The following is a 13,337-nucleotide window of genomic DNA, read 5'->3' on the forward strand; positions in this document are numbered from 1 at the left end:
ATCTAGTTGATCTAAACTGATTGTTAATTCTCAGTCTAATGGTCTTTCTCTTCAAACCGTGTCGGCGTCATTTCATTGTATAAGTCATCACATGCACAATAGTCTGTTCAATTGTCAAGAAATCAGTCAAGACCATAACAGCATGAACACCATACAGTAGGTGAATGTTTGGAGCATTTGATGACAGTTTATTACAGCTCTCTACTCTTTTCGCTCTGATATATGGAAGATGCTTTGTGTGTGCTTGATCATTACAATAATAAAGGAGTGACCGTTTCCCTGGCAGTATGAGCGCAATGTGTGACATCAAACCTTGGAGGCTACTCGTACCCTAAAATCCTGTTTCTGTTTTCAGTTTTATACATTGTCGGCTGGACAAAAACAGTACAGTGAGCATTGTCAGTGAAGGACTGGGCTGAGACTGTGAGGTGGACATGAGGGATGTTTTAGTGGTGCTTTGCCATGATGACCAAACATCTGAACATTTTGACTTGCAGCGCTCACACAATGCTGAAGGGACGAAGCGTTCTGGGGCACTGACTGTTTAAATGAGAAGATCATTTAGTTTTGACACACGAGTGAACTGTTTTGGGAAAGATATGAGCTTTTGTAAGTGAGCTGTAGTGTTTTGCCAAATAATGTTAGAGTTTTAAGAACGTCATTTCGGTTTCAAGAAAATAGTCAAACCATTGGAGAAACACTGTAATCTAGTGAACCAGCAGATCTTCATTGAGCAGGTGTAATATTCATTAATATTAATTATTCAAAGTCTTTCACTGAGGTGCCGCTGTTTGGGGTGAAATGATGTTACGTCATTAACCTGCAGGCTGCATTTTCCCCATGGGGCTGCGAGAAAATAAATAAAAAGAGCAGAGCTGCGGCAAAATAATGAATAAAAGAGTGAGGCTATGCTCAAATAAATAAACAAATGAAAAAAAGTGCGACTGCTGAGAGTGCAAGCAGCTAGAGACACCGGCCCTCACGGCCAAAAAACATACTGGCCCACCGGGAATTCTCCCGATTAGCCAATCTGGGCCTGGTACTACACTACAACCCATTTGCTCACGCACATCAAGCAAGGTCATACACAACACAGACAACAGTGAAATGCATGAGGACATTACACAAAATCTAGATCAAGTCATTTTAGCATGTCAAAGTCAGATTTATGCATATAAAATATATTCTCCAACAACAAAATCATGGCTAGTGAACATGGTGAATAGCTAGTAATGTTGGAGATCTACTAGCCAAAGTGGCTGGTGATGAAAACAGTTAATGTCAAGCCCTGTGTGTGTGTGTATATATATATATATATATATATATATATATATATATATATATATATATATATATATATATATATATATATATATAAATGCTGTGGCATGACTATCGGGTCTGTTTCAGTAAGGTCTTGTTTGTGGTGTCCCTCATCATGTAGTGTGTTTCGGTGCGGTGTTGTTAGTGAAGTGAACATTGATTGCTATAAAGTGTGCTGTTCTTCATCTCAGTATATTGTCATCTCCAGGTGATGGTCAGCAGCTGATTGTTTCCTGAAAGCTCTGCTAATGTCTGCATTGGTGTTTTAGCTGCAGTATGGCAGAGGAGCGAGTAAAGGACTCTCTCTCAGAGAAACACAGGTATTAACTCTGTTTTTACACCATTATTTCAACACTTTCTCTGAAGAACAAAGACCAACAACAATGCACTTATTTGTGTTGCTATTGCCTGATCAAATGATGGACAAAGCTTCAGTTTACAGCTTCAGCAAATGTGTTTAGATCATTCTAGATTACAGACAGCTCGATCTGGTGACCTGATCAGACAGACCTTCAGTCAACTATTAGTTTGTGCTGAATTAAACTGAACAAACTCAAATTTGTCTGATAATCTCTTGTAAAGGAGACTGAAGTTTGTCCTGCAATTTATTCCTCTGGTGTGTTTGTGTGTTCAGTGTGAGATCAGGATCATGTGTGTCCAGCTCTGTGTCTCTGAAGAGTGACTGGTCTAAAGGGAATCCACCATACTTCAGTGAGGAAACACCATCATCTGCAAAAAGGTATGTTGTTTTGTACATTATTGAACACACATGGACTGTTTTAGGATTTGTTAGAACATTTTATTATATTTACACAACACTTAAAAGACTCAATATGTAAGAAACACAAGAACAGTGTCATATCAATTTCAGACTCTTCTGATTTTCTTCATCCATACTCCTGATAAGGACAAATATTTGACCATAACACGTTTATCTGCTGTTTATGACTTTAGATAATGCATCTGAAAACACTCTGGTAGTGAAATATCCTCTTTGTCATATAAAGTTATTAGTAACACACGCCAGAGGATTGATGTTCAGCATCTATTCAATAAAAATCCCAAAGACAAGTGAAGATCAGAGCAAACACATAATAATCCAAGTAACAAGATGGCAGACATGGCAAACTATTATCCCCAGAACAGAGAGACAGAGATGCAAACACAACAGGCCTCATTTATTAATGCAATGTAGAAACGAGCGCAGATATGAGCGTAAACATCAATCCATGACCATGTTCATGTGTGATTAATGAAACATTCTCATACAGACAAGCTAATCGTACAGAATGAAAGCTGTTGTCATTTCACTATCTTACTCTTAACTGTCTCACATATACATATGTACACTATTATTATTATCTGTGGCTCTTTTTAAAGTGTTTAATGATTAATGTTCAATATTGGGTATGTTAGCCTAATGAAAGTGATCTTACACCAAACTCCCCGTTAGCCACGTTTCCAGCTATTATTGGACCTGTTTCAGACCTGTTTAATATAGCCGGATATCAGGCCCGGATTAAGAGTTCAGAGGCTCTTAATGTTTTAGGATATAATTTAGGTTTTTAAGCACACTTTGTTATTGTTGTTCATTTATTCATTTGCTGGAAATTAGAACTGAATTTAGAAAGAGTTTTGAAACAAATCTTTGCGCTGAACAAACAAAATAAATTATTTATAGACTAATTAATGTCTGTGCATAAAGGTTTCCCTATCCACAAGCGAATGTGAAAGTAGATAATTTATCTCTCATTCTCACGCAGTAGATGCTCTGTTTAACTATTTTCTGTTAAAAAAACTGTTAACTGTTTGCTAGTGAAATGCTCAGTTTGTCCACTTAGACTTACTTTACGTCCTGTAAATAGCGAATGCGCTCTTGGCGCGACACAGCTGGCTCTTAAAGGGAATGGGAGATGAGACTCTGATTGGTTTATTCTCAAAACACACCTATAACTCATTAAGAAAACAAACTCAACCCTTTTAGACCATGCGTCACAGCGCAAAGCGGATTTTCCCGTCCGTAAATTAGCAAATATGGATTCTGACACGCCCTGAAAGCGTTTGCGCCCTGCGCTTTCCGTTTCGCGCATGGACCGTCAAAATAGAGCCCAATGTCTTGTTGGCCCCCTACCTGGACCCGCACCCCTATAGTTGAATAAAAAACTTGATTAATATAATATTTTTAAAAATAAATTCATCTATAATGTATTGCCAACATGTTTACAATTAAATGTTAATCAAAGGCGGCAACATTAAGGCTCTTCAATATGCGTGTGTGGCTCTAAACGTTACTTGCTTTGTGTCAGCCTTTTTAATTGAATAAATATGTATTTTTGGAGCCTTGGTGTTGCCGCCTTTGATTAACATTTAATTTGCACCTTTTGCTGTTTTTTGGCTCAGCACCCAGTTAAGAGGGATGTGCGTGCTTTTGTACAGTTTTTTCCACGTTTAAAATAAAATTAAGTAAAATCTTTGTAGACTAGAAATAAATGTTCTGTAAATCGTTTAACACATTTAAAACACACTTTAAAAAATAAAATACCAATACAACTAGTCAAAGTTAATGGATTTTAATATGCTTGTTTAAGTTCACAGAAGCAGTATTAATATATATATATATATATATATATATATATATATATATATATATATATATATATATTTAAGGGTATTTTTAAAGTAAAACTTCTACAAACCTATAATGCATCTGATTTGGCTATAACACCATTTATAATACACATACTTATTAATGATTCCTATTTCTTCTTGATGAAGAGTAGGCAAAATCTGATATGTAGTGTGGGGACAATAGAAGAACTTCTTCATCAGACGCTGGATTCGAACAAGGTTTATGATCGATCATGTCAAATCATGTTGCCATGTGCTTTACGAGCTACGCCACTCACGCTGCTGTCTGCTGCGCTCTTCAGTCATGATGTCTCTGTCAGTCAAACGGTGATGGGTTGTAAATCGCTTAACTAGCTTATTCCAACGAGCTGCGCTATTTACACTTATCCTAAATAGACTCTGCAAAATCTGCATTTTCCCCCCTCGCAGGGGCCCCAACTGCGCACGGGCCTCTAGGCTTGTCCCCATAATGCACATTGGTTAATCCGGCCCTGTCTGATATGAATGTAATGAAAAAGGACAAATCACACCAAAGCCTCTCCTTTTCCTTGTCAAACTGTAGACAGAAATAAAATAAACACCAGCTGTCTACGCTATTATTCTTTCAGACATCCAAAAAATGAACAGAACCTTACAATACAACACTATTTAGAGTATTAAGCTAACGTAGAGACTCCAGTTATGAGCAAATGAACATTAAGAGCTATACAGGTGATGCTCCATTAACTCCACTGAACACTTAAACTGATCTAACACACATTCAGCTGCTACAGGAAGAGGCAATACAAGTGAACACTAACAAATAATTAATCATTTATAATTCCCTATGAGCTAATTGTGTTACAAAGAGACAATCAGGAGCGCAGGGGCTAATGGAAAATGAAGTCCAGGAAGATAAAACCATGTGCTCTCTAGTGTTCATAAGAGAGACTGCAGCAGGTTGTGACGCTCCTTTCCCTCTGGTGTGTCCCTCTGTAAAAGTTTTGTGTGATAATAAACTGCAAATCAAAAATCTTTCTGTCTACAGCTACTTTCTGAAGTCTTTCAGTTGCTGAACTCAATAGTGACGTGTGTTTTGTGTGATTCCTCATCTAGATTAAATACGTGACGCAGCAGTGGCTCCACAGAATGTTGTTTATTTTCAGTGTTTGCAAGATATATGTCTGTATTTGGGGGCAGCACAGTAGCTTAGTGGTCAGCACTGTTGCCTCACAGCAAGCAGCTCACTGGTTCAAGTCCTGGCAGGGTCAGTTGGTGCTTCTGTGTGTGGAGTTTGCATGTTTTCCCCGTGTTGGCGTGGGTTTCCTCCAGGTGCTCCGGTTTCCCCCACAAGTCCAAACACATGATCTACAGGGGAATTGATCAACTACATTGGCATTAATGTATGAGTGTGTGTGTGTGTGAAAGAGTGTGTATGGGTGTTGTAAGGGCATCCACTGTGTAGAACATTTGCTGGAATAGTTAGTGGTTCATTCTGCTGTGGCAACTCCTGATAAATAAGGAACTAAACAGAAGGAAAATGATTGAATGACTGAATATCTGTATGTGTTTGCCTGTAAATGTGTAATTACAGTAGTTTTATCTGTTAACAGTGTTGAATATGAGTCAGCAGATCCAGGAGACGAGACTCAAAGGAGACACAAGAGCTTCACAGACAATCTCCAGTCCATCTTCCAGGTAGGAAAAACTAGTTTTGAGTCATAAAATCAGTGAAATAACAAAAAGCTGCTTTCTAGTTATCACAACTTTTTTTTTTGCTTTTTTTTTTACTTATGTAATAATAATAATAATAATAATAATAAGATATTATTAGTATGTCTTTCTGGAATGATTAAATTTTTCTGCTTCTTCTAAGATGTTGCCCTAGACATGCATGCCGTATCTTCATATCACATTATCAGCAGGGATTGACTTTTGAAAGTAATAGTAAATCACTTGCAGAAAGGACACATTAAAGCAGTGGTTCCCAACCTTTTTCTTTGGGGCCCCCCCCATGAACATATACAAACATTGGAGCCCCCCTACCATATAAATACACACGCACGCACACACATATGTACTGTCTATATATATATATATATATATATATATATATATATATATATATATATATATATATGTATAGAAAATATAAATTAATCACTTTTAACTTGTCTTGGCCTTCAATAAAACTAATCTTTGTCTAATCTTTTTCTTCGTCTCTGAAGAACCACTGCATTTACGTTTCTCTGCCATTTTTGTTTTGATTTTGCCTTTACGACGCGTTGGACAAGCACATTGCGTGAGCAAAATTTAAATAATTATTTAAAGTTATTTATTTTAATTATTTTTACTATTATGTTGGAATTTTAAGCATGTTTTGATTTTGATTTTTTTTAGTACTTGAAAATACATATATAATAGTAGGGCTGCTTGATTTTGGGAAAATCATAATAACGATTATTTTGGTCATAATTGTAATCACGATTATTCAAAACAATTATCAGTTAAAGTCAAAATTATTAGCGCTCCTGAGAATTTTTTTTTTTTAGAAATATTTCCCAAAATTATGTTTAACAGAGCAAGGAATTTTAACAGTATTTCCTATAATATTTTTCTTCTAGGCTTATTTGTTTTATTTTAGCTAGAATAAAAACAGGTTTAAATATTTTGAAACCAATTTAACTTCAATATTATTAGCCCCCTTATGCAATATATATTTTTGATTGTCTGCAGAATAAACTACTGTCATACAATGACTTGCCTTATTACCCTAATTAAGCCTTTGAACTGCACTTTAATCTGAATGTTTGTATTTTGAAAAATATCTAGTAAAATATTATGTACTGTCATCATAGCAAAGATAAAAGAAATAAGTAATTAGAAACGAGATATCAAAACTATTATGTTCAGAAATAAGTTAAAAAAAATCTTCTTTCCATTAAACAGAAATTGGGCTGTAAAATGGTTGCTAATATTCAGGAGGGCTAATAATTCTGACTTCAAGTGTATTCATACAGTTATTTCCACCTTGCAAAGGAAAGAGAAATAAATACAATAGAATAAAAATATTAAACAAACTGTGATTTAAGCATCTTCACTGTAAGAAAAACACTTTAGCTACAGCAGTCCTTCAGTCAAGACTAGTGAGGGATTTTGTCATTGTTTGATTAATGATAAAACAGGCGGCAGCAGGAATATTTCTCTCTGTCTCTTTAATGGTTTCTCTTTCACGTCTTTTGATCCTCAACTCGTTTGTTTATTACACAAATGAGGGTTAATATAAATAATCACTAAACACCGCGTTTTGACACCTATTTGACCATTAATGCGCTCACGTTAAGATGACTTTAGATGTTTGCGCTCCGCTGCTCGTCTCAGTGTGTGAATGAGAGTGAATGCTGACCGGCCGCATGCTTCTGACTGCGGGTGCTTGCTGCACACACAAATAAGCACGCAGTCTTTCGCGCTTTTAGAAGCAACAAACGTGAACAACTGGAAAGGGGGCTGTTTATGATGCAATAAACTTTATCTCGATTAATGCTTTTTTAATAATCGTTTGAAATCGAAACCGGATTTTCGATTAATTGTACAGCCCTATAAAATAGTGGAGCATTTTTATGCCTTTTTCTACCTCAACACTTATCCTCTCCCCCGCCCCCCTTGTGAACTCTGGCGCCCCCCTACCCCAGGTTGGGAACCACTGGTCTAGTAGACAACCTACAACAGTCACATAGTGACCATGAGGGTCACTGAGAGTCTTTTCACTGGTGAAATTAATATTTTTCCTGATGAGAATCGCCGTACCTCTGCCCTTTGCATTGAAGTTTGAATGAAATACTTGCCCCCCCTCCAGCTCCGCCTAAGTTTAATTATGTCTGAGTTTAGAATATGAGTCTCTTGGAGAAAAATAATGTCACCTTTTAATTGCTGTAAGTGAGAAAAAACTTTCCCTCTTTTTAAAACATTGTTTATGCCTCTCACGTTCCATGTTATGAAATTAACATCACATTGATTAAACCTAGATATGATACCAAAAAGTAGTTGTAGATAAATGACAAATTACCGAGTTTATGGCGAACAGCACAAACATTTTAACTCCTTTCATGATGTGATCAGTGCAAGGTACAAATAAAAGAGAGAAAAACACCGTGTAACCACACCCCCCTCCCCCCACCCATGTCACAACCAGCATTGAACAAAACCTGTCTGCTGGAATACAAACAACCAAAACTCACCAGCTTGTGTTTCTGCTCCAATGGGGCTAATTTTTTACAAATACCAGAAACAAGGGACATTTGAACTTGAACTTATACAGAGTGTGTGACAGAATAAGCCTAAATTTAAATTAACTTAAAGTTAGTCTTTCCAGCTCTTCATCCTCTGGAACGATTAGGTATTTTTAACTCTCCGCTGAGACTGAATGAGTAAAAAATAAATAAATACCCATTTCCTACCACGATGTGCCTCTACTCATTTGGTGACGGGGGAAGAATTCCTTTAACAAATCCCATATCCTGCTGCGGACAGTCAAAGAAATGTCTCGTTGCGTTGTGATTTATCCATAGCCGTGCAGGAAAGAGCAAGCCGAATTCAATGCCCGCGCCTCTGAGTTGAACCTTGACCGAGTTAAACGCCGCTCTCCATTTCGCTACCTTAGCGCTGACATCGGGGTAAAAGTGAATGTGCGTTCATTTGTACAACACATGTCCCTTTTCCCTGGCCAAACGAAGAATTCATTCCCTTGATTGGTAGTGATGCATTCACACGATGAAGGGCCTGGGGGCTTGATTAGGTTTCGGCGGGGGTGCTAGAGAACGATGGGCTTTATCCACCTCCGGTTTTCTGGTAAAGTTTTGCTCTCCGAAAACCTCGAGTAACATGGTTTCTATAAATGCAGACAGATGCCCCCCCCCGGTGCCTTCGGGAATGCCAATCACATGTATGTTGTTCCTCCTGGATCTGTTCTCCAAGTGATCAAGTTTGGCCTTTATTTTTTCATTTTCTTTCGACAGCACTGAACACGTAGATTCCAGGGCAGTAATGCGGCCGTCAACGTCAGAAAGGGTTTCTTCCACATCATTCAGTTTCTGTTCTTGCTCTAATAGTGATGTTTTTACCGTGGAGATGGATGATTTAAGCACAGCGAGGATTTCCACTCTGAGCGCGGCTACCTCAGATCTAATACCGCCGAAGAGTTCTCTGATATCTCCCTGGTCCGACACGGCGGCGTCACCACTCTGCGTGTTGCTCACATCCTCGGTAATATCAGCTGCTTTTTTAGAATTATTTCTCAGCATGTTGTTTACTTCGATTTAAGGATCGAAAATGGGATTTTCAAGTCACTTCACTCAATAAGTGCAAATAAGTCATTCAATACTAATAAATGCACAGAACAGAAAACTTTCCAACCTCTCACGCCGCCATCTGTACTCCTCCTATATATGAATCTCTAATTTTATTTTATAGGTTCAACATTGATGTAAGTAAATATTCTTCAGAGACCTCTCAGATTTCATCTAAATTGTTTACCTTTTCTAAATCTTCCATCAACACACTCGTGCTCAGAGAATCTGCACAGATATCTTCAGCTCCAGTGGTTTGTGTGTTGTCTTCAGGACACGCCCACAGTCAGGAGAATCTAATGAATATTCATGTAAGTGTCACTCTGTGGAGCCAATAATATTTCAGGATCTACCTGTAGATCACACAGGTGTGTTTTAGTGAAGTGAAAGAGTGAAAGAGCTCAGATTGTGTTCCTGCTGCACAAGAGCGTCTGTACTTCTGCATGTGAGTTTAACACTTCTACATTACGCTGATTTGTGGAGATGATGAAGGGTTTATATGTGTGAGTGTGATTTAAATGTCTGATCCTGAAGATCAAATCCTCAAACACAGATTAAACACTGAGTCAAACACGCTCATTTAAACACTGTCTAAAAGCTTTATTTTTAATCCCTTTAAAGTGTTTGTTCTCTTCTATATCAGACTGACTCAATAGTGTCTAATTATTCAGCATTAAATATAACTCTAAACATTCAGAGTCACGACCTTCAGTTGAACAGGAAGAAAAGATAGAGGTAAAGTTGGTTTTATATTCGGACATTCAGACTTTTCTCTTAATAATATAACTTCATGAAAAAAGTATTAGCAAACTCTAAATAGCGAAATCATATTAGCAGCCAATGACTATCAGAGTACAGCATTGTTCACAGTCCAATAAACAATGTTTTTTAGAAGTCATACTTGCATGCTAATTCAAATCGAATATTCAAAGCAACATGGTGAACAATACAGAGACTTATAAATGAACGAATGTGTGAATATAAAACCAACTTTTCCTCTATGAAGAAAAGCTGCTGAAAACAACAAGCTGACGATCCTTAAACAACACTGCATTTCACCTTTGACCATCAGAGTAACTCATTAACCAAATAGCCTCTTTAGCAGAGAGACACTTTAATACTCACTAAATCAACAATTGGCTGAACCTGAACTTCTCTTGATAAACTCTATATAACATGTATTTACCTTAAATCAAATGTGAAACAGCTGAGATGTCAGATCAGGGTTAAACCAACTGCATTCATGTTAAGGACTATATATATATATATATATATATATATATATATATATATATATATATATGTGTGTGTGTGTGTGTGTGTGTGTGTGTGTGTGTGTGTGTGTGTGTATGATTGTTTGCTGAAAGCTCTGCTAATGTCTGCATTTGTGTTTTAGCTGCAGTATGGCAGAGGAGCGAGTAAAGGACTCTCTCTCAGAGAAACACAGGTATTGACACTGTTTTTGTCAATGCACTTTTTTGTGTTGCTATTGCCTGATCAAATGGGGGTACAATTTTCTTCTTAGCTGGTTCTTGGTGAAAAATGTTGGAAAACTACTGGTTTAAAGCCTGTTGTGTAGAGGTACAACTTGTCATTTTACTGTTGGTCATCAGTTGTAGTGCAAAAATTCTTAGTTTATATGGAGTGAGAGAGACCTTTGCACTCTTGTCTTGACATGTCTGAGAATATTAAAATAAGCTCCTCAGCTGTCAGAACACAGTAAACACAGTAAGTGTATTTCTGCACACTCACTATAATCTGCTCTTTCACTCCACTGAACTACATATACAATGCAGAAACTGTTCAGCTCAGGCTGATCCAAACGGTTAATGCTGACATCTGATGATCAACAGTAAAAATTCTTTCCAACAGCACCAATCAAGACTGCATGATCAGATGCTGACATTGCTTCATTATATGAAGTCATTGGGGTAAAAACAGCCATAAACATAACAAAAGGGTGCTACATTTAAACAATACACACAGATTAATACAGATATACATGTTAAACTTAGTGTGTAGCTCAGTAAAGGGAATTTTATTAATTTATTGTCTTTTCTACCTAGAGATTATATTAATGTTTTGTTTTTTATGCTTGAGCCAATAATTAGTTTGTCTTTAATTAAACTACATAAACTCCTATTTTTCTGATAATCTCTAGTAAAGGAGACTGAAGTTTGTCCTGCCGTTTATTCCTCTGGTGTGTTTGTGTGTTCAGTGTGAGATCAGGATCATGTGTCTCCAGCTCTGTGTCTCTGAAGAGTGACCGGTCTAAAGATTGTCCACCAGTGTTCAGTGGGGAAACACCATCATCTGCCCAAAGGTATTGTGTGTTTTACATTATTGCTCACACATGGAGTGTTTTGTGTAAACCCACAATTCAGTAGAGAGAGTCGTTCCTGAATAAATCAGTTGTTTAAATTAATCAAATGACTTTAGTAATTCGTTAAGACATTTACAGACACCTGGCGTCTTATTCAGAGGATCTTTCAGTCAATATTAATATCAGATTTCTGTCGATTATTTCATTTGTGGAGCATGAAAGATGTTTTGAAGAAGTTTATAACTAAACTGTTGTGTAAATATATCTAAATAAAGGTGAAGCTTTTGAAGGTAAATGTAGATGTGTTGTTTTGTAGCTAAAAATGTGTGTAATAATGAACTGTAAATCAGATATTTATTTCAAAGCTACTTTCTAATAATGCCTTTGTGGTTGACAGGGCTTTCTAATCACAGAGACAATTGACTGTAATTTCTCAGCTAAATGTAACAGAAAACTCAAGTGACAAATCTGTCCACTGTCTCCTTATGAGCACTACATGTATTATTTTCAATGTTTGTAAGATATATCTGTATGTGTTTGCCTGTAAATGTGTAATTACAGTAGTTTTGTCTGTTAACAGTGTTGAATTTGAGTCAGCAGATTCAGGAGACGAGACTCACAGGAGACACAAGAGCTTCACAGACAATCTCCAGTCCATCTTCCAGGTGGGAAAAACTCATTTATTATAAACAAATAAAACAAAAATAGTTATTTAAAAAACATACCGTCTAATCAAAATGTCAAGCAACTAATTTATTAAGGAATAATTGACTCTGAGTTCATTGAATTCTTATAAAATAATGCACAACTGTGATACTCGTGGAGTCTCCGTTACACCTCTGTGTGTATTATTTTCTAATAAATGAACAGATTAGTCAATTATTCTGCATATCCCACCAAGTCATTTTTGTTTAATAGATGCTCGAATGAGGATGGCTTGACTAAAGGCTGAGTTTGTGCTTTTGGTGAAAATCTAACTGTAGTCCAAATCTAGACTAGTCATCAATACAAAGATTAGACAGACTTCACACATGTAGTCATTCTGTAGCTGTGAAATAATGAAAATCATTCAGCATTCATAAATGTGCTCAATGCCTATCTGAATCGACTCCATTTGAAAATAACTGCACACCCTATAAAGCACAGTCCTGTAGTATAATGTTGTATAACGTATTTTCAATTGTTCAGTAGTTTGTGCATGTTCTCTTTTCTTCAATCATAGAATCTTGAGAGTAAAATGTTCACATTTCTGAAGAATGAACTGGAGAAATTTAAGAAAATCTTACAAGAAAACAGACAAGAGATTGTGAAGGAGTTTAATGAGAACAGAAGCAGAATCACAGAAGCAGCTCTTGATCTCACAATCTTCTTCCTGAGAGAGATGAAGCAAGATCAAGCTGCTGATACTCTCGTGGGTAAGAGACTCATTGATAGACCCACATGAACCTGCAGATTTCTACAGATGTTTAGCCCATCATTGAGTCTATTTATTTACTTGTGCATATTTTTATTTATTCTGTTTTTATGTAATTTCAGTAATATTGTTGCCTAATATGAAAATGTTCACATAATTTATTTACAGTGCAGTTAGTAAAGTTATATTTTCTGTCCTTTAGTAGATCTGTTATATGAGAGACTTGTGCTTTGTTTGGCAATTAAGTGGATCTATTTGATTTGCATTGTAAAGATTACTTATTGTTAAATATTATTATTTTACAAGGTTTTATTTTTTATTTATT

The 13,337-nt window shown here is 36.6% G+C and overlaps 1 protein-coding gene across 4 annotated transcripts in view; it reads left to right on the plus strand.

Moving 5' to 3' along the window:
* si:dkeyp-100h4.1 overlaps window positions 1-13,337 on the plus strand; it is a 72,762-nt gene that overhangs the window by 8,158 nt on the left and 51,267 nt on the right. For 2 of the 4 annotated variants that reach the window (XM_088650165.1, XM_088650164.1), the window contains 7 exons: window positions 1,532-1,643; window positions 1,958-2,062; window positions 5,544-5,628; window positions 10,672-10,722; window positions 11,494-11,598; window positions 12,179-12,263; window positions 12,821-13,013. In XM_088650165.1, coding sequence (XP_088506291.1) covers window positions 5,552-5,628; window positions 10,672-10,722; window positions 11,494-11,598; window positions 12,179-12,263; window positions 12,821-13,013 — 511 coding nt within the window. In that variant the 5' untranslated portion in view covers window positions 1,532-1,643; window positions 1,958-2,062; window positions 5,544-5,551. Of the gene's footprint in view, window positions 1-1,531; window positions 1,644-1,957; window positions 2,063-5,543; window positions 5,629-9,639; window positions 9,721-10,671; window positions 10,723-11,493; window positions 11,599-12,178; window positions 12,264-12,820; window positions 13,014-13,337 lie in introns of those variants that run through there. The other 2 variants (XM_088650163.1, XM_088650166.1) reach the window with 2 other exon arrangements.

This window comes from Danio rerio, chromosome 4 (assembly GCF_052040795.2).
Source record: "Danio rerio strain M-AB ecotype USA chromosome 4, GRCz13ab, whole genome shotgun sequence".
Taxonomy (NCBI): Eukaryota; Metazoa; Chordata; class Actinopteri; order Cypriniformes; family Danionidae; genus Danio; species Danio rerio.